Raw genomic sequence first — 23,620 nt, 5'->3', positions numbered from 1 at the left:
GCTGAGTTGCCTGTTGTTACATAAGTAAGTGTCAGAACTAAGGCTTGAAGTGAAATCTCCTGATTCCAAATCTAGCAATTTTTCCACTATACCAAGATGCTAAAATTGATGTATTTGCTGCTCTTGGGGATTTGCTGCTCACATACATTGAAGTATCTAGGGGAGTGGGCAGTGTCGTGTGCTGTCTATATCAAAACCAAAAACCAGCTGGTTGCCTTGTTTTGAAGTTTGGAAGGCAGCAAGTAGGTCAGACCAACAATAGGATATCCCAACTCTGTCTTTAATAGTACTGGAAGGTGAATAAATTGCAAAATCATTTCTTAGAAATTGTCTTTTTTTTAAAGTATGCAAATGCCAATGTGCTTTGTGCGTGTGAATGAGCAGCTAGCCTCAAAGAAAGCTACAAGTAGCCATGGTTCAGATAGTTTTGTTTTTTTTTTTAGTAACTCCACATGGAAGGAAAGATCACTGCTTCTGAAATGAAATTCTCAGCTGGGGTCAAGAGCATGTGATGACTTCTTTGGGCTCTCCTGGTTATGAGCAATCCTTGGTGCTTGCTAAAGCAGCTTTGTCAAAGGGTTCAAAACTGCTGCCAATGTCACAGACTTTATCCTAAGCTATCAGATTTCCCCTGACTTTCTCGCTCTTACCTGTGGCATAGCAGTGACTGTAACCAAAGACAGAGAGCATCACTGGTTTAACCAAGTATGGCCCATAGCCCTGGTATTTCTTATATGTCAATAGTATTTCAAGGAGCTGGGATATTGTAATCTTTCCATAGGTGCAAATCAAAATCCCTCTGTAATGTTGTATGGGCTTTAAAAGTCCCTGTGGCTGAAAAATTCATCAGTCTTTGGCCAACCTGTTCAAGAACCTCTTGTACCATAAGCTAGGCTGGTCCTTGGACAACAGACATAGAGTCTGTTCCAGGACCCCATATGTAAAACCTTTCCAGCTTGGTAGAACCTGTCAGGCCTATTGGCCTTTGAGGGCCCACAGGCACCTCTATGTCCTCTGATGGGGCACCAGAATAGGACTTTAGTGGGAGGGTGCTGGCACTACATTAAAAACATTCTCATTTACTGTCTGTCTAATTTCCCAAAGGCCCACAGACTTGTGCTAATTTTCATGGCTATGTTAATATGCTTTTGTTATAGTGTGAGCAGATAGTTCTGGTGTCATGACCTTGCCACTCTTACCCTTTACTCTGAAATGCAGTCTACTGGTAGATGCCTTGTCCTGGTAAAATGGTTGGGGAGCTCCATATCTCTCAGTTCCTAAGCCAGGGTTTAAACCCAAGTTCTGCAGTGATAAAAGATTGAGCTTTTATTCAGTGTTCCTGCTGCCTCACCTAACATATTTGTTTGTTTTAACCTGAAGCTTCTGGCACCCGAGAGCTGCAGGGCACACTCGCCACACTGTCATAGATCATGCCAGGGTTAGGAGGAGGGATTGTCACCCTGCTTCCTTTTAAGCAGCCTGTTGCTTGCCAGGCTATCTGAATGCTCTCCAGGAGCCTCCTTAGTGTTAATGAGGAACGAGAGCCACGTCAGGACAAGGCAGATGGAGAATTGGCTTCTTTTGATAAAGAGGAAGCATGTTGTTAATTGTTCTTTGTCTTCCTCCCCCTCCCCATGCTACCCCCCATATTGTGCCTCTTGGCATTTTGTTTTATCACCCCAAGAGGCTTATGATGAGACCTGAAGAGTGGGTGACTCTTCAAGGATTTGGAAATTACGTAACCACCAAAGGTTACAATAGCATCTCCTTCCCTGTCAGAAAGCGTGTGTGTGTGTGTGTGTGTGTGTGTGTGTGTGTGTGTGTGTGTGTTTGGTTTTTGGTCTGTTTCTTCACTATTGTTTTAATGCAGTGATAATCCATTTCAGCTCATGTAGCCTCCTACTATGTTCAAGACATTATATAAGATGCTAGGGTACAAAGAAGAAGAACAGTAGAGTGTCTTCCCCCGAGGGTTTTATAAACTAACTTAAGTTTCTTAGTGCTTTGTCTCACTTAAGCTCTATGAAATCAGGGACCCTTCTCTTTACATTCCATACAATTGTTTCGGAGCCTGTTATTGCTTTTTGTCCACAGTAGGTACTTAATACTCGAAGTTGATATTAATTCAGTTAAATCTAACATAAATTTATCAAGCTCCTACTATGTGTACTGGAGGCAGCTAAGTGGTGGTGCAGTGGATAGAGCATGGGGTCTGGAGCCTGGAAGATCTGAGTTCAAATCCAGCCTCAGGCACTTGCTAGCTGTGTGACCCTGGGCAAGTCGCTTAATCCCTATTTGCCTCAGTTCCTCATCTGTAAAACAGGTACGTACTGGAGAAGGATATGGCAAACCACCCCAGTGTCTTTGTCAAGAAAACCCGGTGGATGTGCCTGGATAACAACAACAACATGTGTACTAAGCCACTGTGCTAGGTGCTGTGGATACGGAGATTTTAAAAATTATGCTCACCTTGCCCTCAGAGAGCTTGTGATCTAATAGGGTGAAATATGTATGTACATAAGTAATGAGAAAAAGGTGGAAGGGCAGATGAGAGGATTGTTGGGGAAGGAGTCACCAATCAATAAAAAGGCTGTCTACAGGCATTTGACAAGGTAATTTTCTGCCCTGAGCACGTTGGACTAGCAGAAGTTCCAAGTTCAATGTGTATGTGGGACTTGGCAGAAAAGAAGCATTTTAGTGTTCCCACTCTCCAAAATGAAATTGAAGAGCCCAAGAGGTAAGGTATAGGAAATTGGCATAAGTAGTACCACCTTCTGTTTCGTTACAGGAAAGAAGAGTGAAATGGGAAAACTTTTTTAAAAAAAATATGATTCAGGTTTATGAAATGGAGAGATGAAAGAGAAACAAGACCTTGAGAGAGCAATCCAGAAATGATGTTTCTAAACTGTCTCAGTGTCCTTAAGGCCCCCGGTTAGCTCTGCCTGCTGGTATGTGTGGCTTTCCCTGGTTGTCCTTGATATACGTGAAGTACAGTAACCTTTCCCCAAGGAGCAGAGAGTAACAATCCTTACACAACCTCATTCTAGCTAATTGGTTATGAATCAATTTTCCTTGCTACCCGAGCACATGGTTCTTTTACGAAGGACAGTCAAATAATCTGCTAATCCGCCCTGTTTTCCTCTTCCTTCATGATTTCCTTTGCCTCATGCACCTTCTTGTGTCTGCCTGGTTCTTATTTCCTCTCCTACTGGTATATTTCCACGGTGCCAAATAGTCAGGAAGACAAAGGAGGTGATCATACGGGGTGAAGGGAATGCTGAAGAATGGAAAATTCCCTTCCCCACACTGCTTTAAGTTTTACCCCACCCTTCTCTAGCATGTGTCTTTTAAATAAAGTTCATCTTCTCCATGTTTTTTTTTTAAATGGAAAGATCACTTGGAGATCGTTTGTTGTTTACTCAGTCACGCTAACTCATGTTGCCAGTTTTTTGGCGGCTCCAGCCAAGCGCTCTCGCCTCTGACAGTTTCTGCACTCTCTCCTTCCTCCTCTGATTACGCAGCCCAATCTGTCACCCGGACAACGGGGGCCTGTACCCTGCTGATGGCTTTCCACACTCGGCAATAATGACTTTTGGCAGGCCGGGAAGGCGTCGGAGGCGAGTTCTCTCCGTCCCTCACTCGGAGAGCCGGCAGGCCCCCTCTCCCTGTTAGTTAAAGCACTTTGTGAGGTTCTTGGGTAAATAAATGAGTCATTTTAATCCAACTGACAGGTTGGCACCTGAGCAAGCTGCCTTCCATCTGTACTCCTAGGTCTCATAGAGGCAGCCAATTGTCAAGCTAGGGCCTTCAAGACCTCACCATTGAGTGTCTTTCAGAACTGACTTGAACAATTCTTTTGCCCTAATTAGATTGCATGAGTGGAACTGGAGGAGAGGATTCTAAGTTCTAAGGGACAAGCAAGGCACTAAACACCTTTGCTGAGTCACAGGGTTGCATCCATTCAGGCATTTAATAGGCATCATGACTGCCCATTAAACTGGTTGCAACCCACATCCTAGGCTCTGGAAAGGCGAATATGGCCACTACAGTTCTGTGTATGGAAGCCAAATGCAGGAGGGTATGTATGGGTCCCTTATGGGTTCGAGGTATTGTTGGTGAGAATATATTTGGGGATGGTTTGAGGTAGTGCTTTGTTGCTAGCGTACCATATTTGGCTTCATTTGAAATATAACCACCGCCATTATAATAATATTTTACATTTGTATAGTGCTTTACAGTTTTCAAAGGATTTTTGCATACATGATCTTTATAACCTTTATAAGTAGGCAAAGCAGGTGCTCTTCCCCACTTTTTTTTTAACAGATTCAAGAAAACTGAGACTCAAAGGGGTTAACTGACTTGTGCAGACTCCATGTTTCCTGGTTCCCTTTTATTGTACCATGCTAAACACCAGATTGGGGGTAGGGAAACTACAGCCTGGGGGCCACATGTAGCCCTCTAGGTCCGCAAGTGTGCCCCTTTGATTGAATCCACACATGGCCTCAAGGCCACAAGTCCCCCATCCCTGCACTAGATTCTGTTAAGTAAGAAGAAACAGTTTAGTTAGGATGTGGAGGAAACACAAATACTTGGTATACCTCAAAATAGTCATTTTCCATTGACATAAGATATAGCAGTAGAAGCATTAGTAGGATGAATCTTGTCCAATTGCCCATGAGTAGGACTGTGTTTGGGATTTAGAACTTGAATTACTGTTCCGAGAGACTACTGGGATACTTCATAATTTAACATTTCACTTTGTTTGTATTTTGAGTGAGTTTCACGAACATCAGGTGCTATTTTAGAGTTTTATCTGTTTCTCAGTGAATTTACTAAAATGACGAGCATTAAATTTTTTACAAAGCTTGTCTGAAAGGAACAGGCAGCCCATTGTCTACATGCATCTCCCGCCGAAGAGCAGTTAAATAAAATAAATCATTTCTTAACAAGAGCTTAGCAGATTTAAGAGCCCGTCAGTTTCTTAAAGACATCAACCATGGTTGGTATAGAAAGCAATTCCTGCTCTTCTTCAGATAGTGCCAAACTCTAAATTGTGCTCTCAAAAGGCCGTCAGCTCAGTAACATCAGCCTTCAGCTCTTTAGCATGTGTGGGAGTTTTATGAAAACACTTCAGTGGGTGGTTGACACACTTTTAGTATATTAGGCTTCTGCTTACTTAATAAATGCAAGCTTTGCCATCAACTTAAAAAAAAATCAGCATCCTGTCATATGGTTCTGGTGGAAGCTGGTCAGGTTCTGATGCCCTGTCAGTGGCAACTCTATGTGAATTCTAGAAAGTGGCTTGGAGTCCCCTTCCCTAAATTCTCTCCCATGACCCTTTGGAGCAAGTGGGCTTAGTAGTTTACTCAGCTCCAGATGCTTACAGTTTTTAGGTGATTCTCTGAACCTAGCAGTACCTGCTAGAAAGTGAGTATTGCAATGGAGTTGCACAACCCTATATCCTAATGTCCTTAACAGGCTGGCTAGAGATGGAAAGGTATAGACATTCTTGCTCTCTGGGACCCTTGTAGAGGACCAGCTGGAGGACAGAATAAATCTTTTCTCTTCAAAGTTTGGGGGATTCTCCAATGAAACATTTCAAGTGATTAACAGGTTTGGCCTGTATTTTAATTAAGCTGTCAGAAGTGGCAGTACATTGCTTTCTGCTCATCTGCCCTCTGAGGCCAGAGGCTAATCAACTGTGGATTCTCCAAACACTCCTGCAACTCTCCCCTAAAACCAGAGGTAAAAAGAAAACTGTAACCTCAAGATAAAGAGGTGTCTTATACCTTTGAAGAGGGGGGCATTCTGGGGGAAAAGATTAAGTCCCATCAAAGCTATGTGTTGGGCATTGTTAGTGGTCATGTGGTGGGCATCATATCCCTGCCCTACCTACCTCACCAATTTGCTGTGAGGACTGAATGAAAAAATAGAAAGGAGAGCTCTTTGCAAAACACAAAGTGCTATTTATATACACGAGTTATTGTTATAATGACGTCTCTGATAATTAGTTGGCAGTTTCCTCTTGGGTAGAAGACATCGGAAACTGCATTTTCCACCTTCTCTCTTTGCTCCTTCAGGCAAGTAGTGCCTGGCTGGCCTGCCACTGTTCTCTGTAGCTATCTTTTCTTTAACTGTGTTCTCTTCTATTTTAAAGGACGTTGCAGCTCGGGGCTTAGATCTCCCTCAGGTCACATGGATCGTTCAGGTAATTTTTCAGTTCTTATGGTGTGGGCATGAGGCAATACTGTATAATCACATATGGATCCTTCAGTCCTAAGTAGAATAATTATTATTACCCTCTTGGGTGTTGCCTGGGTAACCAGTCAGTAACCAGACTTATCAACACAGTTCTCTTGACATCTTTCCTTTACTTAGCCCACCTTTTGGCTGCAACAAAACAGACAGAATACACAATCAGGTAAGGGAGGTGGCAGGCTCTCCAGCTTCCAGGCTAATGTGTGTCAGAAACTAAAGTTTCAACAAAGACATAGTCCCTGCAATCTGAAAGCAACGTGAATTACCCAGGCCCCCGGGAGGCCTCATTGTGTCCAGAAGGAGATAGCTCAGCTATCCTGAGAGCTGTGTCCATGTACATTGACCTGCGGGGAGCAATTAAGTTCCTGACAGCATCTTACACGTACCTCTAGCTACTAGAAGCTTTGCCAGAGGGTACAGGTGTTAGCACTAGAGTGTGGTGGCTTTTGTTTTGTTTTTTTCTTTTCGTTAGACTGCAGAATGGTATTTTTAAGCCGTTTCTATGTGAGGGCCAAGAGACATGTGCCTTGTTTATGTTAGTCGTGGTTTATTCACATTTTAATAGCGTTACATGACTGTCAGTGGAAAGAACACTGACCTACTCCTCCCAGGTGATCATTTTACAATGAAATTGATTGTTTCTTTTGTCCTGGTGGCTATACAACGTGCAGCAGATAGGGGACAAAGCTCATTTTCTATACAGGAGGCAAAGCACATGCAACAGATTGATCAATTCAAGGCTTCTTACACTGTGACAATTGATTAGTTTTAGATGGCTGGCTTTCCATGTATTAGAGTCGGCTTGATATTCTCATATTTGGTTTCTTGTGAAGAAAGGTTCACTCAAGGAATAAAAAGGTAGAAGTAATATATAGTTAACTCTTGATTATTTTAGACAATGAAAGGGCTCATTGGCAGGGATGATATGGTGCAGCGTAGCAGAGAGAGAGCTGGCTTCAGAGTCAGGAAGGCCTCAGCTCAAGCCATCCCCCCAACCCCAGCCCTTCCCCCTACACTTGCTTTGTGACCCTGGGCAAACTACTGAACTTCCTGGTGCTCTAGTCAACTGCAAAAGATGAGAAGATGCCAGCTTGCATCGGTGAAGAGATTTTGCTTATCAGGGAGTTCCTCTGTCATTGAAATCAAATCAGAAGTCCAGTCCCGATCCCTGGTTTAAGTCTTTGAGTTATAAGTCTAGTGTGCTGTATTCTGTTCTTGCCAAAGAGGCTGGGGCTCTGACACTAATCCAAATACTCAAATTATCAGAGTATCTTTCATTTATATAGCACTTTATGAAAGACATCATTGCATAGTAGATAGACAATTAGGCAGGCCCTTAGAGTCAGGAAAACCAGGGTTCAAGGCCTGCCTCTGATGCATGCTTACTATGTGACTCTGGGCAAGTCACAACAATGGAAGGCTTTAAGTTGCAGACGAGTTGGTTCTCTGCATTGGCCAAGGGAGTCCTAACACTGGGTGTTCCCTAGACCTGTGAAATCGTCAGTCTGGACCAAAATAAAGTACTTTTAAGATTTACCAGGCACTTTCCTGACAAACATCGCTGTGATCTTCATTTGTAAAATAAGTATGATTCCCATTTTATAACTGAGGAAACAGGCACAGAAAGAGGTTAGATTACCTGCCTCAGGTTCTACCACTAGTAAGTAGTGGCCCTGGAATTCAAACTTGGGTCTCCTCTCTCCATATCCAGAGCTGCTTCTCATCAGTTTTATGACCTATTTGGAAAGGATACAGCCACAATTCTAATCTTCCTTGGGAAAACGGCATCTAGGCATTGAGTAATAATACCTCCAGAGGTATGCACATAATCCACATGTCCATCATGGGGCACTGCATTCTTTAATTGACTCCATTGGATCGGGGTACTTTTGGAGCACTGTATTATTAGTCTTTTTCTTCCTCTGGACTGCCCAGTACCCTTTTCTGCCTCTTTGCCAAGGAAATAGGCCAAGGTCATGTGACTTGACTGCAGAAATTTACCCTTGTGCTTATATTTTCATCCTGATTGACTATCTGTGTGAAAAGATGTGAATGGGAAAATGACGAGGGAGGCCTGTGGAGAAATAAAATTAAAAGGAAGATATTGGGACAAGAAGATGTCTCGTTTAGCTGAAACTTGGCCAGTGTCTGTGTTTGCATGTCAGAGCCCTGTTATTTCCAATGAGGCCAGAAGTTTCAGGGTTGAGTGATTTCTTCTTGTGATTGTCTTAGAGTAACCACAGCCCCAGGATTTAATTCTTGGGATACCTGGAGGCAGGTAAGGGGTATTGCACTTCCAATTAATGGCAATCCCTTGATCTGTGAATTCCCTCATTTTTGTTTCCCTTTTTAGTACAACGCTCCATCTTCACCTGCAGAATACATCCACCGGATTGGGAGAACCGCCCGGATTGGCTGCCATGGGAGCAGTCTGCTCATTTTGGCTCCTTCGGAGGCAGAATATGTCAACTCGTTGGCTTCTCACAAAATCAAGTGAGTCAGAAACCTGAACGAGGTTTCAGCTGATCTCAGCTAATTAACTTTCTGTCGAATTTTCCAGTGGATGGGCCTTGTAAGGCTGACGATGAACCATTAACCCTTGTGATCCCTAAATGAGTCCCAGAATAGCCAGTGGCAAAAACTAAAACCTGTAATATCTTCAGTATACGCCAGTTTTTATTGAATACAAGGCTAGATGATGGAATGATCTCTTGCACTTAGTTTTCCTCAAGAGACAGGTCTGCATTTAGTTTCTTTTACTAGTAAAACAAGTCACTCTTATCCCTATCAGAGGCATGTCCCCATTACAGCTTGCCCCATTATCTGCTTCATATTTCTGTCTTCTAAAAAGTCCACAGAAGAACCAATGATGTTATAAATTTAAGTAGCAATGTCCAAACAGAATGGGATTAGGGAGCTGGTCTAGGGTAACACATAGGGAATAAGTAATGACAGCTGTCATCTTGGAAGTGTTAGCTTGCACCTATCTTTATTCATTCATTCATCAAGCCTGATATTGTGTGCAGAGTTTTGTGCCAGGCCCTGAGATACATGATTTAGATAGACATGGTGCCTGTCTTCATGGAGCTTAGCATCTAATAGGGGATTTGACATGTGCACAGATAATGGTAATACCTGACCTTACATAGGTGCCTTACAGAGTCACAAAGGAATATGCTGCATGAGGTCTACTGGGGACTTCTTTACTTGGCATTTGTCCTACTCTAGTAGAGCTTTCCTGTGTACTAGAACCAGATATCAACCTTTTCAAGATAAATTTATATTCAACAAATGCTTAAGTGCCAGCTGTGTCCAGAGCACTGTGCTAGACCCTGGGGAAGAAATACAGTTTCTATGAGACATACCGTCCTCAAGGAGCAAAGAGGTAACTCCAACAACCAATATTCATTTGTGGCAGACATAGTTTGTGAAGCAATGCTTTCTTTATGGTGTTTTATCTTGCTTCCATTTCATTAAAATTTGAAAAATGTGATAAAATTACAGAATCTCAGTGGGAAGGGACCTCATCAGAGACCATCCAACCCATACCTGGATAAGAATCCTTTCCATGACATAGCCAATAAATGGTCATCTGGCTTTAGCACAAAGATTTTCAGCGAGAGAGAAATCACCACATTCCCAGGCAGCCCATCACACTTTGGCATAGCCTGCATTTATTAGGAAGTTTTTCCTTACTCAGGTCAAAACTAAGTTTTCCTCCCAACTTCCACCCGTACTGCTACTACTACTGGTAGTTCTTTCCTCTGGGGCGAAGCTGAAGAAGGCTCATCCATCTTCTGGAAGCTAAACTTTCGTATACTTAAGACAGCTCCCATAACCTGTTCCCCCATCTTCTCCAGGCTGAATGTCCCCAATTCCTTCAACTAGTCCTCATATGTCATATGTCCATGCTGTGGCCTTCCTTTGCACACCCTCCAGCTTAACAATGCCCTTCCTGAGATAGAGCACCCAGAGCTCAACAGAATACTATGTCTGCAGTCTAATTAAGGTAGGGTGCAGTAAAACTATTACCACCTAGTCCCAAAAGCTAATATGGACTAAAATTGCATTAGCTTTCCTGGCAGTCATATTCATCACTGACTTGTGGTATTCCAGGTATGGGGGACATAGAGATGGCAAATAGAGTGTCACATATAAGGAAAAGTAAGAAGGCCGGTTTGAATGGACTGTAGAGTGGAAGGAGATTAATGTATAATAAGATTGGAAACATAGTTTAGGGCAGCTAGGTGGTGCAATGGATTGAGTGCTAGGTCTGGAGTCAGGAAGACTCACCTTCTCGAGTTCAATTCTGGCCCCAGACACTTACTAGCTGTGTGACCCTGTTTGCCTCAGTTTCCTAATTTGTAAGATTAGACTGGAGAAGAAAATGGCAAACCACACCAGTATCTTTGCCAAGAAAACCTCACAAGGGCTTATGAAAGGACATGACTGAAAAGCTACTGAACAAAGTTGGAAAGGTAGCTTGGGGCAGGTTGTGAAGAGCTTTAAATGATAGGAGTTGATTTGTTCTTATCAGCGAGAGGGAGCCACTGGAGTTTATTGAGTAGGGGAGTGACATAGTTAGACCTATGCTTTAGGAAGATCATTTTGACAGCTCTGTGGATAACTAATTGGAGTTGGGAGAGACTTGAGGCAGGTAGACCAACTGGGTGACTATTGTAATAATCCAGGCACAAGATGATGAAAGTCTGAACAAGTATGGTGGCTGTGGGTAAAGAGCTATAAGGATGGATTCAAGAGATGTTATGGAGGTAGAAATGACAAGACTGATCCATGAACAAAGCCTTGAGATACACTCAAATGTAAGGAGCTAGATATGGATGATAGTCCTGCAAGTGAGAGTGTGAATAATTGGCTAGGCAGGACAATTAGCAGGACAAAAATGATAAATCAGTATTGTCAAAACCAAGGGGGTAAAGGACATCTAGATGGGGGTGGGGGTGGGGGTGGTGAGTCAACAGTGTCCATGTTGCAGAGCAGTCAAGGAGAACAAGAACTAAGAAAAAAGCCATTGGATTGCACAATCAAGAGATTTTTAAATTAGATTTGGTCCAACATTCTAGACTGTCGAGATCTTTTTGAATCCTAATTCTTTCGTCAAATGTGTTCTCTGGCTCTCCTGGGTTTGTACTACTTATAGATTTGATAAGGGTGCTTATCTGTGCCTTGGTCCAAGTCATTGTTAAAGATGTGAAAAATGTGGGGCCAAGCACACATCTGTCTGATTCTTTATTGGAGATACCTTCAACGTGGATATCAAACCACTCAGAGCTACACGTTGAGTCTAGCCATTCAACCAGTGCTGAAGCAACCTAACTGTGCTATCATCTAGCCAGCAGCACTCTATCTTTTCTATAAATGTAGCATGAGAGACTCTATCCTTCAGACTTGCTGATTTTAGAACATTATTATAGAAAGCCCAAATCAATGAAATTGGGATGGAAATTTTTATTGTGCACTTATGATATCCAAGTTACTGTCCCAGTTCAATTTCTTATCTGTTCCTTTCTTCTGTTGTCACAGACTTTTGTAGAACCTTTGGAGTTTCTTCTCTGCTACAGATTTAGAATTATAGAATTTAGAGACCATCTGGTCAAACTTCCTAATTTTACAGATGACGAAACTAAGGCTCAAGTAGGTAAAGTGATTTGCCCACAGCCTTACAGGTAGTAAGTAACAGAGTTAGGATTTGAACTCAGGTTCTCTAACTTCAAATCTAATGGATTTGCAACCATTATACTGCTTCTTCTATTTGTAGAGAGGTTCTTTATTTACATAGACTTTTGTTCTCACCTATAAGCAAAATTTTAGTTCTCAGTCTTTAGCAATTATTATGTAAGGAGAGACACTTTAATTTCAGAGTTCCATCTTGACTCTGATCCAGACCTGCACATTCATGTCGCCACTCCTTCCTGATGGGCTCAGTGGACTTCACATGCACTTCTCTCTATGTCTCTCCATGTGTCTCTGTCTGTCACTCTCTGTGTCTTTCCCAGTCTGACACTCTGCCTGTCTCTCTCCTGTCTCTCTGTCATCATTGTCCTTCGTATGTCATTTCAGAGTCAAATTATAATTGTCTGATGCCAGTGTTGGGGCCATCTACATTTTCCGCATTCTTATATTAATCTCATTTAATAATGTGGGTTTTTTCGAAGACGATGTAAATACAAACGGAATGGGGAAATTGGTAGTAAATAGTAAACTGTTCTTGAGCTGTGTCCAGTGTAGAACCAAGAAGAGTAACTCTGTCATCCCTGGTAATAGTTTCTTCCCAAAAAATCAAAACAAAACAAAAAACCCCAACACAGTCATTCTTGGTGAAATCCTATTTAATTTATGGCATTTTTAAAACAGAAGAACCTCCACATTCTGTGGTTGATTTGGTTTATTGAACAAGGTGAGCATAGGAAATTTTTTTCTCATTAGTTTATTTTAAAAATTTTTTGAATTTTTAGTTTCAGTTCCAAATTCTCTCCTTCCACCTATTGAGAAGGCAAGAAATACCATATCCATTATACATATGAAAGCATGCAAAATATATTTCCACATTAGCCATGGTGTGAGGAAAAATAAAAGCAAGAAAAATAAAGAGAAAAACAAACAAGCAAACAAAACTATTTTGGAATCTACACTTGGAGACCACCAGTTCTCTATCTGGAGGTGGATAGCATTTTTCATCATGACTCCTCAGCAATTGTGGATCATTGTATTGATGAGAATTGCTAAGTCTTTCACAGATGATTATTGTTACAGTGTTGTTTTCCTGGATACAGTGTTCTCCTGGTTCTGCTTCCTTCATCAGCTCATGTAATTCTTCCCAAGTTTTTCTGAAACCATCCCCTTCATCATTTCTCACAGTGCAATATAGTATTCCATCATAATAATATATCATAACTTTTTCAGCTATTTCCAATTGAGGGGCATCCTCTCAGTTTCCAATTCATTCCACCACAAAAAGAATTGCTATAAATATTTTTGTATGTTAGAATGCTTAGGAAATATTACAAGGATAATAGATAAATTTAGCATTTGGTCTCTAAAGGGAATATGGACAGACTTAAGACATTTATCTTAGGAGACTGTTCCTGTTCTTGATGTTAATGCCCTGACCAGAAAGTCTAGGTACTGAGAACATGCTATGATGTACAAAACCTAGCACATCAAAATAGCTATTTATTAAACTTGCTGCCTGCTTTTTTGGGAGTGAGATAATGTACCTCTGTATTATAAAAATTATCGTAGCTCACATTTCTGTAGCACCTTAAGGTTTACAAAGAATCTTTCTCACAATAACACTCTGAGATAGGTAGAATAAGTGTGAATATCACCATTTCACTGATGAGTAAACCGAGGCTTCGAAAAGATTAGTAGCTTATAGTCACATAGCCATGTTTAAGCTAGGATTTGAACTGAGGTCTTCTACAGCTTGTCCTGGAACCTTTGTACTACACTCCCACACACCGTCCCCTCCCCCCTGTCTTTACGCATAGGTCCCTTTGGTAATCAACATGAGAAATTTCAACCAGGTGAGAACTAGTTGCCTGGTGGATGGTGGGGAAGTGGGACTTTTGCTTTTAGGAATCCTGCATGCTCCCAAGTCCATAGAAGAATTGTGCTTGTGTTTGTGTGCACACATGGGAGAGCCAGGCAGCAGGATGCTAGGATGGCTGATGAATCATGGAGAAGATTCAGAAAGGCAGGCTGAGGCTCCCAGCAGCAAGGGCCATCACAACAAATTGCCGCCTGCCTTCATAAACGGAGCATTGTGGAGCTAATCCTGACAATTTAATTTAGCATACAGGGCAAAAGACAGGTGCACTGGGCCTCTGCCTCTTCTGTCTAAATGCTCATAACTTTGCTCCTGCATCCTTTCGACTTCTTTGTATTTGCCAACTTCTTAATTTTTTTTCCTCCTCCCCTTTAAATGTGTTTCTAATGAAAGTCATCACTGATTTATTAAAATGTAAATGCTTCATCAAAACGTGTATTTCTTAGATCAGGCACCAGACAGTTCCCTGAATTTATTTATTTATCTCTTTTCATGGGAAGGTGGGGATGATCCAGATCTGTGGCTAGAACCATAAATAATCAGAGCAGATTCTCTTTGTTCCTCAGAAGAAAAGATTTCTTAGAAATAGGAAGGAGGGCCTTTTAAACTGTAAATCACTCAGGTTCACTTTCAGCTTCCACTCAACTGAAGGCATTTGAACTCCTAAAATTAACCACATTCAAGCCATTGGTCCAGAAGTCTTTCCTGCCCAGAAAAATCAGTGGCCCATCACATTTAGGAAAACTGTACATATCACCCTGTCTGCCCCTTAGTCCCAGTTTTGGAGGGTTTTGATTGCCTAACTATCCCTCCACTTCTCATCCCCTCCCCCCACATCACCTTTTCCCAGCTTCTCTTCAAAATTTGACTGCTGCGCTTTCTGCTTCTATTACATTTGTATCTTTCCTCTTTCTTCTGAAGGGGGAAAAAGCCAAGAATGGAAGCATGTGTCAGAGAGAGAACTTGGCTTCTGCTCTTTTATTTCCTCAGCATTCCAAGGGTAATGTGGAGGCAGCCTCGACAGGCTTTGCATCATTTCTTTCTCATGTGAGGGTGTCCTTAGTAACTTATTTTTAAAAAATGGCTTCTCCATGAAGTTATCAACATATCACCCCTGTGTGCCCCGGATGCCTTTGCCTGTTCTCACTCCCCTCCCTGACTCTTCCTGCTGTAAACTCTGTTGAGTTGTGAGCTGGCAGTATGCCGAGGGAGACAGAAGAGTATGTATAGGAAGGGGTGGAGGTTGTTGAGGGAAAGAGATGACACATTTCAGGCAAATCACTGTCAAAGAGTTGACGTTTTCATTCATAGCTGTGTCAGAGTAACCTTTGGGGGAAAGGGGGAGACTTGTCTTCTTTCACATAAGAGGTTGCCATTCATGTTTTAATTTGCTGTTATATTTTTTCAAAAAAAAAAAAAAGAAAACAACACAAAAAAATCAGTTGTCTTTTTGTGATTCATTTCTCTCCCCCAGAACCCTTCTCTTCTTATCTCTTTCTTGCTGGGAAAGGAGTTTTCTACAACTCTTTATTTCCCGCTTGGTATATGTGTGGAGAAAGATAGGCTCATAGGATTTAGAGCTGGAAGGGACTTTGGAGATTACTCGGGCCAGCATCATTATAAAGAGGAAGAAACTGAGGCCCAGAAAGGTGAGGTGACTGACCCAGCTAATTAGCAGCAACCCAGTGTACTCACTATTTATACCTTGTGTATTCTGAGGCTGGGACCAACCTGAAGAGTTGGATGAAATCTCAACTTTCTGGACCAGACTTTGCACTGTTTGGCAAGCCTAACTGTGTTACCTTGTTTCTGAAGTACAGCCCAGCAAAATAGCTTTTTTTTTTCCTGATAAGGCTCATTTTAGCTATTTGCCCACAACTCCTGCCATCTTTCCAGTTACACCCAAGGACTAATGAGATAGGTTGACTTTTGGTCTGCCTAATAATTGAAAGGACAGGAGCAGTGACTCCATCACATGACAGAATAAGGACAATCTATATAGTTTTCTATAGATGGAGGCCTTGGCAGTCTTGCAACCTCAAGTTTGGTGCTTTCCTCAGTAATTATCTTTTCCAGAATATCAACATGATAATAGACAAGCTGTATTAAAATACTTCATTCCTGTGTTCCCAGTGAAATGAAACCAGTTCTGGAGAACAGGGAGACTTGAAAGCTCTCTGTAATGTCTCTATGGTCCCACTACCTTCCACCTAAGCCAATGTGGGACCAGTAAGCATTTATTTCATGTCAAAGAGCTGTTGGGAGATGATGAAATAATCCCTAAAGTTCAAATGCTAACTGTTTTAGGCTTTAGATTAGCTAAGAAGACACAGTACTTTCCTGTAATTCTGCCTTGGATATCAAACCACATGTTAACACAGTGGTCCTTTTCCTTCCGGAATTCATAAAGGTTTAGCAAAATATCCACTTTTCTCTTTTCTTGAGTTTGATTACCTTGGAATAGGCCATTTTTAGGCCATAAGCTGTCTTTTGGAAAAAAAGAAAATCCAGTCTGAGATATCCTTCTTGTTTCAGTGTATCCGAGATAAAGATGGAGGATATTTTGTCTATTTTGGCAATGGATGATCGTTTTAAAGGAAGACGATGGGGGAACAAGGTGAGTTTTCTTGTTGAGATTTGTCAGTATATTTATTGCTAGAGAGCATGACCTGTTTCTTGATTTGGGGCAATGTTATTGATGTTAAGGGTTAGCAATTGCCTTTATTAAGTTAAACCTGTATTCTAAGAGCCATGCAAATTAGATGGGGCCAGATTAGATGGAACATTGATTTTCTCCCCTCCTTACCACCCCCTCTTTGGTTCTGGACATGTTTGCTGGTCTCATCCAGTTAATGGGCTACAGTCCATACTGGAAGCATGCCATACAACAGCAGGCAGAGTTACCAGAAAGGAGGTCCAGGCCAGAATGAATTTGGAGGCAGAAGTATATGCTCAACCCTGGTGGTCCCTCTCCAGATTATCAGCAAGGACAACTGACTCCAGTCCTTCATCCAAGACAGCAGGAAAAAAAAATACCTCCATGTCTCCTTTCAGACCCACTCATTTCATCCATTTTTTAATGTGTGTGTACTATACACAGAGGAAGAGTAAAGTTGCATTCATTAAGAAGAAAAATCTTTATTATCCGTGCAGCTCCATATGGAAGTACTGAGCAGTTGTAGACAGCTCTGAGCATCCTTGTCTCCTCTTTCTATCAGGCTTTTCACCCTGCTGGGCAATAATTTCCACCCCAAACCCCTATACTCTTCAATATGGTATGTATGCTTCTATGCATAAACACATTGAGATGCTATCTGTAGTTTTGTCCATGAAATATTAATTATTTGAATTTTAGTACGCAGGTTTAAATATTTTACGTTTGTTTCCTTATGCCTGGGGATAGACTGGAAAATCAGAGCCAAGTAGATCAAGCTTAAAAATCCCTTTATTCTTCTGTGTCTTTATTTGGATCTGTCTAAGGTACTGGAGGGTTGACTGATCCTGTTGTAAGTTCTCTTGTTAAAAAGGGCAGTTGAGAAATTGTCTCCAGTATATGAAGAATTAAAAACCAAGTATCAACCAAGTCAACCTTCCCTGTTTGTTCCTAACTAGACTGGAGCTCTCTAAACATTAACACAGAATTAACTTCCTTTTAGATTTACAAAAAGAAAAGACATTTAATTTTATGGAGCTAAAACCTCTCAAAACAAATATTATTACACCAAAAATCTCTATGGAACTAACTCATGTTTATATAGCGCTTTGAGATTTGCTTGTAAGGCACTTTCTCACAGCCCTGTGAGGCAGGTGTAGTACAAAGGTTAACAGATGAAGAAACTAAATCTTTAAAGGTCAGTAACTTGCTGATGACCCCATGTCTGAAGCAGCACTAAAACTATCTTATATAAGCCCTGGTGATGGTCCCTTATTTCAAGCAATACTTCCTTGTTGTTTGTTTTTTTTTTAATTCCATCATAATAAAGAAACTGGGATAATGTCACATAGTTGGCTATATCACACACACACACACACACACACACACACACACACACACACACACTGCCAAATGCTATTGCATTTGACTTGTATACAGCCATATGTCTTTGTACAACTTCTAGCTTTGAAAACTGAGCCTGTTTTAAGTTGACTGGCAGGAGACAGTGGGCAGTAGGGGAGGGGCACTGGTCTACTTTAAATCTATGATTTCATCTGTGTGAAGATCTGCAATCTATAGTCTTAGAAAATTGCCTAGGACCTTGAAGGCTAAGTGACTTGTCCAGGGTCACACAGCCAGAATGTGACAGTGGCCAGACTTCAGCCCAGCTCTTCCTAGCTCTTTATCCATGATATGCTGCCTCTGAAGTTTAAAATCTAGACCTTAATCCTAGTAGTTCTCATATAAGTGCTGGAAGGTGTGCAAAGCACTTTCCTCACAACATTCTTGAGTTAGATTAGTGTATGAGGTTTTTTAACCCCATTTTACAGATGAAGAAGCTGGGTCAGTGGTCAAACAGTAACCACAGGAACCTAGAAGCCCTCAAAGGCATACACATTCTTCTCCATCCAGCAAGAGAGGTCATCTATGAGACACTCTAAGATCCTTCCCTGAGAAAAGTTCACACATATGATCTAAAATGGTTTTCATGATAATAATTATGCATATATAACACCTTAACATTTTAAAAAGTACTTTTATATACATGATCTCAGTCAAGCCTCATAAGAAAACCATGGGATGTAGGTAGAGCAAGGATTATTATGCCTATTTTTCATATTTGAAAACTGAGGCTCAGAGGTGCAGTAACTTCCTCAAAGAAGCCAAGCTAGTTTGTGTCAGAATTGGGAAGCTTTCTGATCCCGTTCTGGTGTTTATTCCACTGTGCTACACTGAACCTGAGTTAACAGTACTTTAGCAATGTAAGGATCTATTTCACTGGTATGGGTACTGCCTCCCATAGATAGTTCAGCCCCTTCATAGCTCAGCAGACAGCCTTTGAGAGTTGCTGTGGCCAGAAAATCCATCCCCTGTGGTGAAGCTGCTGATGAGTTCCTCTGAATATAGAGCTAGGCTGCTCTTTCCACTACAGACATGCTGTCCTTCACTAGGTCAGTACTTGAAACCAACCTGCCAGAGCCTGTGCTCTGTTGCCTTAGCCTTTGAGAACTTGGGGGCATCTCTACACCATGAAGAAGAAATCAAGGGAGGGCTTTAATGATCGTGATACATTTTATTTGGTCCAAACCTGTGAGTTCAATGGTGGGAGGTAACTCACAGCATGGAAACTCCCTCCCCAAAGCAGGTGTACCACCCACTGATAACTTATCATCTTAGAGAGTAGCCAGAGGGATGGAGAGGTAGTGATTCCCCCAGGATGGCACAGCCAGTAGGGTGAGCTGCGGGACTTAACCCTAATTTCCCCTCGACTCCAGGCCAGCTCTCTAGCTACTATGCCATATAGCCTTTATGATGATGATAATAATCATGATGGTTACAATGCCTTGCCATTTTTTGTTTCTTTACCTGTTAAGAAGATCTTCACACACATCTCATTTTAGCTAAATGATGACACTTTGTGAGGTTGGGTCTATTCCTTCCAAGGATTTAGTATTCCATTTCATAGGTGAGGAAACTAAAGTACAATATGTGTCATGTGGAACCTTAGACAGTTGATTTGGTCACAGGAATAGAATTAGAATCTGGGCTCAATGTCTGGAGACAGCTGGGGCTGTAGTGGATAGAGCACAGGGCCTAGGGTCAGGAAGACCTGAGTTCAAATCCAGCCCCAGACTTTTAGCCTATGTCTGCCTCAGTTTCCTCAGCTGTAAAATAAGGATAATAACAGCACCTGCCTTGAAGGGTTGTTGTAAGGATCCAATGAGATAATATTTGTAGAAAGAACTTGGCAGAGATCCTGGCACATAACAGGCACTATATAAATGCTTGTTCCTTTCCCTTCCCCCCACCTTTTTTTTCATCGGACTGCGCCCAAAAGAAACACAAGCATTTATCTACTCTCTGGAAATTGAAAAGAGCTTGACCAAAAAATATTTGACTTCAGAGGCCATTGGAGATTGGGTCAAATCAGATAGGTATAGCAAACTCAATGCACTTGGATTGTAGGTCTTTAGATCAAGGGCTAGAGGCCATACAGTATAACCCCCTCTTTATGCAGAAGAAGAAACTGAGGCCCAGGAAGAGCCACACAGGAAGGAAGTGTAAAAAGTAGGATTTGAACCCAAATCGTCTTGACTCTAGAGCCAGTTGTTTACATTCATCCTAGAACTAGCCTCCTAGTGAGGATAGTCAGTATTCTGGCCACCAAACAGTTCTTTCTGGGAAGGATGTCACCATTCTTTGTACCTTTCTTCCAGCTGATCATGATAGAAGGAAGAAAATTAAATTTATCCTGATAAAGGTTTCCTTTTCTCCTCAAAGTGAAAGATGGCACCTGCATTTCTCTCTGTAGTTTGAAAAACTTGCAAAAGTAACTTTCTTGGCCTCTGTCCTCCAGAAGTGTCCAAGATATTTTTTTCTCACTCTAATTTAAGAAGCAATCAGGAAGACTTCCTAGGATTTAGAGGATTTGTTGGACCTCAATAAGGTTCTTGGTATTTCTTTAAAAAAAAAAATTTTTTTGATGGAGACTGTACTGAAGTGACTCCAAATTAATTAGTGGCATCACTGAATAAAATTCCTTATATCAGGTATTAGATGTCATGTAAACAAAAATTCCAAGTTAACTTTTTTTGAGATCCCTGATAAATATGCATTTAAAAAAATTTTTAATCTATTTAATCAAAATAGTCAAACTGATCTATTTTGACTCAAGACAATCCTGACCCAGGTGAATAGTGAGAAAAATAGAATAGGTACCATATGCAACCTCTGATCCTATTTTGTGTGAAGAACCTAGTACATACAACTTAACTTGCTTCCCATAATTTACATGGTCTCCTCTGTCTTGCGATGAACTATGCAGATGCATGTGGGTACAATCACTATATATTTTACACAGACATACAGAAACCTCATTATAATGCAGCTCTTCTTCACCCAGCTCGATTGAAGTCCATTATAAATATCCCTTCGGCACACACCTTTTTGGGCTTCTGTGAGAAGTGAGAAAGTGGTGAAGCACCTGTAAAATGTATATTTCATATTTAGGTATATAAAATATATATGGCTACGTCTGGGTGTGTGAATGTTCACCCACCTACAAAGAGAATAAATCTGATCTTTCAACTTTACTGGGAAACACTCAGAAGGTTCTAGGGACCTTGGGGGGAAAAATCAGCCTAGCAATAAGGTGATTAAAGCAAAATCCTTCCATTTTGTTTAAAACCATCTTGGAAGCTGGAAATATTAGGGCATGCTCTTTGAAAAACAAACCAAAACAAAACCCACCACCACAAATTTATTACCCCCCCCCCCAAAAAAATTGTTTGGCCTACTTCTCTTGATCTTTCTCTCAATCTAATGGGCTGTGAAATTTCCATCCTTATAAAAATAAGCCCCAAATTGTCTTTGCTGCAAGTTTCTCGTTGCTATGAAATGAGTCTTGAAACTTAGCCTAACTTGAGTTTTCCTTTGGCATTGTAAAATATTAAAATCAGATCACTAGCCTCTTGCTCTCTCCTGTTTGATCTGTGTCTACCCTCCCCAAGATCACTGGGACCTTCCAAACAGAAAATATGGCACGCTCAAAGAACCATAGCGATTTTTCCACCTTAACAACCATTGTCCTCCACTCCATTGGTTGCAAGTTAGCTTCATTAACCAATACTGAATCTCTGTGCCTTTGAGGGTGGGGGAGCCAATCCTATGGGGTATTCATATGCCTTCAGGGGTTTGACCCATTCTCATTAAGGGAGCATTTTACCTGTCTGGGGTTTGAGATTATGCAGCATAGCTCTGGCCCCCTCCATTTTCAGTTTAAATTTAGACTGTCCTCCCCAGAAGACAACTCAAAAATGCCTCATTCATTCTCAGGAGGGGCAATTTTAAAATAAAGTATTTCTGGGAGGGGGGTAAGTGGGGATGAGAAAAGGAAAGAAAAGCTTTTTCATAAGCACATTTTATTTTCTGCTGTTAATTTTCTTTTGTTTTTCTCAGATTGACCTTACCATTTCAAAACCAAGAATGTAGTTTTGTCTTTTATTTTCTACATATTTCGCATATACACACACTCATCTATCTATATGTATATACATATACACACACATATTATATGTATACATATATATGTATGTGTGTGTGTATATATATACGTGTATGTGTATGTGTGTGTGTATATATATGTATATATATATACACACACACACACACACACACACACACACATATATATATATATATATATATATATATATATATATATATATACATTTTTTTTTTTGGCTAGGAAGAAAAGATGCCTCATTTTGAAACCTAAAGGGGGGAATAAGAAAAGCCCTTTGTAATATATTGCCATATTATCACTAAATCCCCTGACAGTTGTGACACAGAAGCAAGTCACCTGTCACTTAAGCTTGAGGTCTCTTTAATTTTCTCCTGGAATTCGCACCAGGCTGTCTTTAATTTGAGGCCTTTATTGGAATTCTGAAACCTTTCTGCCTCCCTGGCTCTCAGATCTATTCTGAGTGCTGTTACAGAATGTATACAATAACCAACAGAGGGATTCGGAGAGGGCTGAAGCTCTGTTTATTTAACACTCTAGAGGGATTTTTGTGCTTATTCGGTCCTGGCTGCCCGGCTTTCAATATCGCTTTGACAACCGTTCTGCCCTTCTCATTAATTTTAAACAGTTAAAACACAAGAAAAAGAGGAAAAAGTTTTCATTATTAAAGTGCTTTACTTTTTAATAACAGAGGATTCTGTCCGCCAGGGGAAAGGGCATCTTCGCTAATTTCACATTCATATTAAAAAACGCTGGGAAGGTGACAGTTGTGCTGCCGGGATGGCTTAACGGAAAGAGGAGGGGGGAGGGAGTTTGCATTTCACATCAGTTAAGGGGGTAAAAAAAAATCCTTGTTAATGACAATAGCAAATGTCCACTTTCGTAACACAGTTCCTGCTGACTTTTCTCTTGACATTTTATCGTAGAAAACCCTTAGGGGGACCATGTACCGTGAAATCAGCTACACTGTCATCAGCTAAACAGGTGGCAAGGGATGATTTGACTAAACTAAAAACATTTTCAGATTGTTAAGTCTCTATTAAGTACAGAGAGGTGCATCGATCAGAGGAATCAAGCCTTTTCTTTTATTCCTCCTGTTCTTCCTCTGGCAGTCTTAAGAGTGGAGGGGAATTTGCCTGAGTCTGGGTTTAAGAGCAACCAGCCAAGCACAGAGACTTGGGCCAGTGCTCCCCAAAGGTTACAAGTGCAAGTGAATGATACCCCACTCTGGATTTATCTTGTGCACCACACAGAGGGCTGAGGGCTCAGGGCTCGGTAGCCGATCTCTGTTTCCGTGAGCCACATTCTACTGACCTCTCTCCCTTTTGTCCTCGCTAAAAGTCATTTCTAGTTGATTTGGAAAGATCTGGAAATGAAACCACCATCCCCAGGCTGAGGTTATAAAAGGAAGGGCAATTCTTCACGTGGACCGTTCAAGGATGAGAATGATAAATTTTGGGTCTGTAAAGTTTTGTAGATTTCATACCATTTTAATGTTATTGCTTATTTGCCACAGAGCTCTTTGAAAGGTCCATATGCCTTCCTTTAGACCAGATTTGCTGCAGCAACTCAGGACCCTTCACTGCAAACCATAGAGTAACAAGTGTGAGTGCCA

The 23,620-nt window shown here is 41.2% G+C and overlaps 1 protein-coding gene across 1 annotated transcript in view; it reads left to right on the top strand.

The window, feature by feature from the left end:
* The window catches only part of DDX31 (DEAD-box helicase 31), an 86,756-nt gene that overhangs the window by 32,216 nt on the left and 30,920 nt on the right, over window positions 1–23,620 (top strand). Inside the window, exons 15-17 of the mRNA XM_036752026.1 lie at window positions 6,158–6,208; window positions 8,612–8,751; window positions 16,364–16,445. Of these exons, the coding sequence (XP_036607921.1) occupies window positions 6,158–6,208; window positions 8,612–8,751; window positions 16,364–16,445 (273 nt within the window). The remainder of the gene's footprint in view (window positions 1–6,157; window positions 6,209–8,611; window positions 8,752–16,363; window positions 16,446–23,620) is intronic.

Source organism: Trichosurus vulpecula, chromosome 3, assembly GCF_011100635.1.
Source record: "Trichosurus vulpecula isolate mTriVul1 chromosome 3, mTriVul1.pri, whole genome shotgun sequence".
NCBI lineage: Eukaryota > Metazoa > Chordata > Mammalia > Diprotodontia > Phalangeridae > Trichosurus > Trichosurus vulpecula.
Note: the sequence above shows the minus strand (reverse complement) of the source record. Positions and strands in the feature narration are given on the sequence as shown.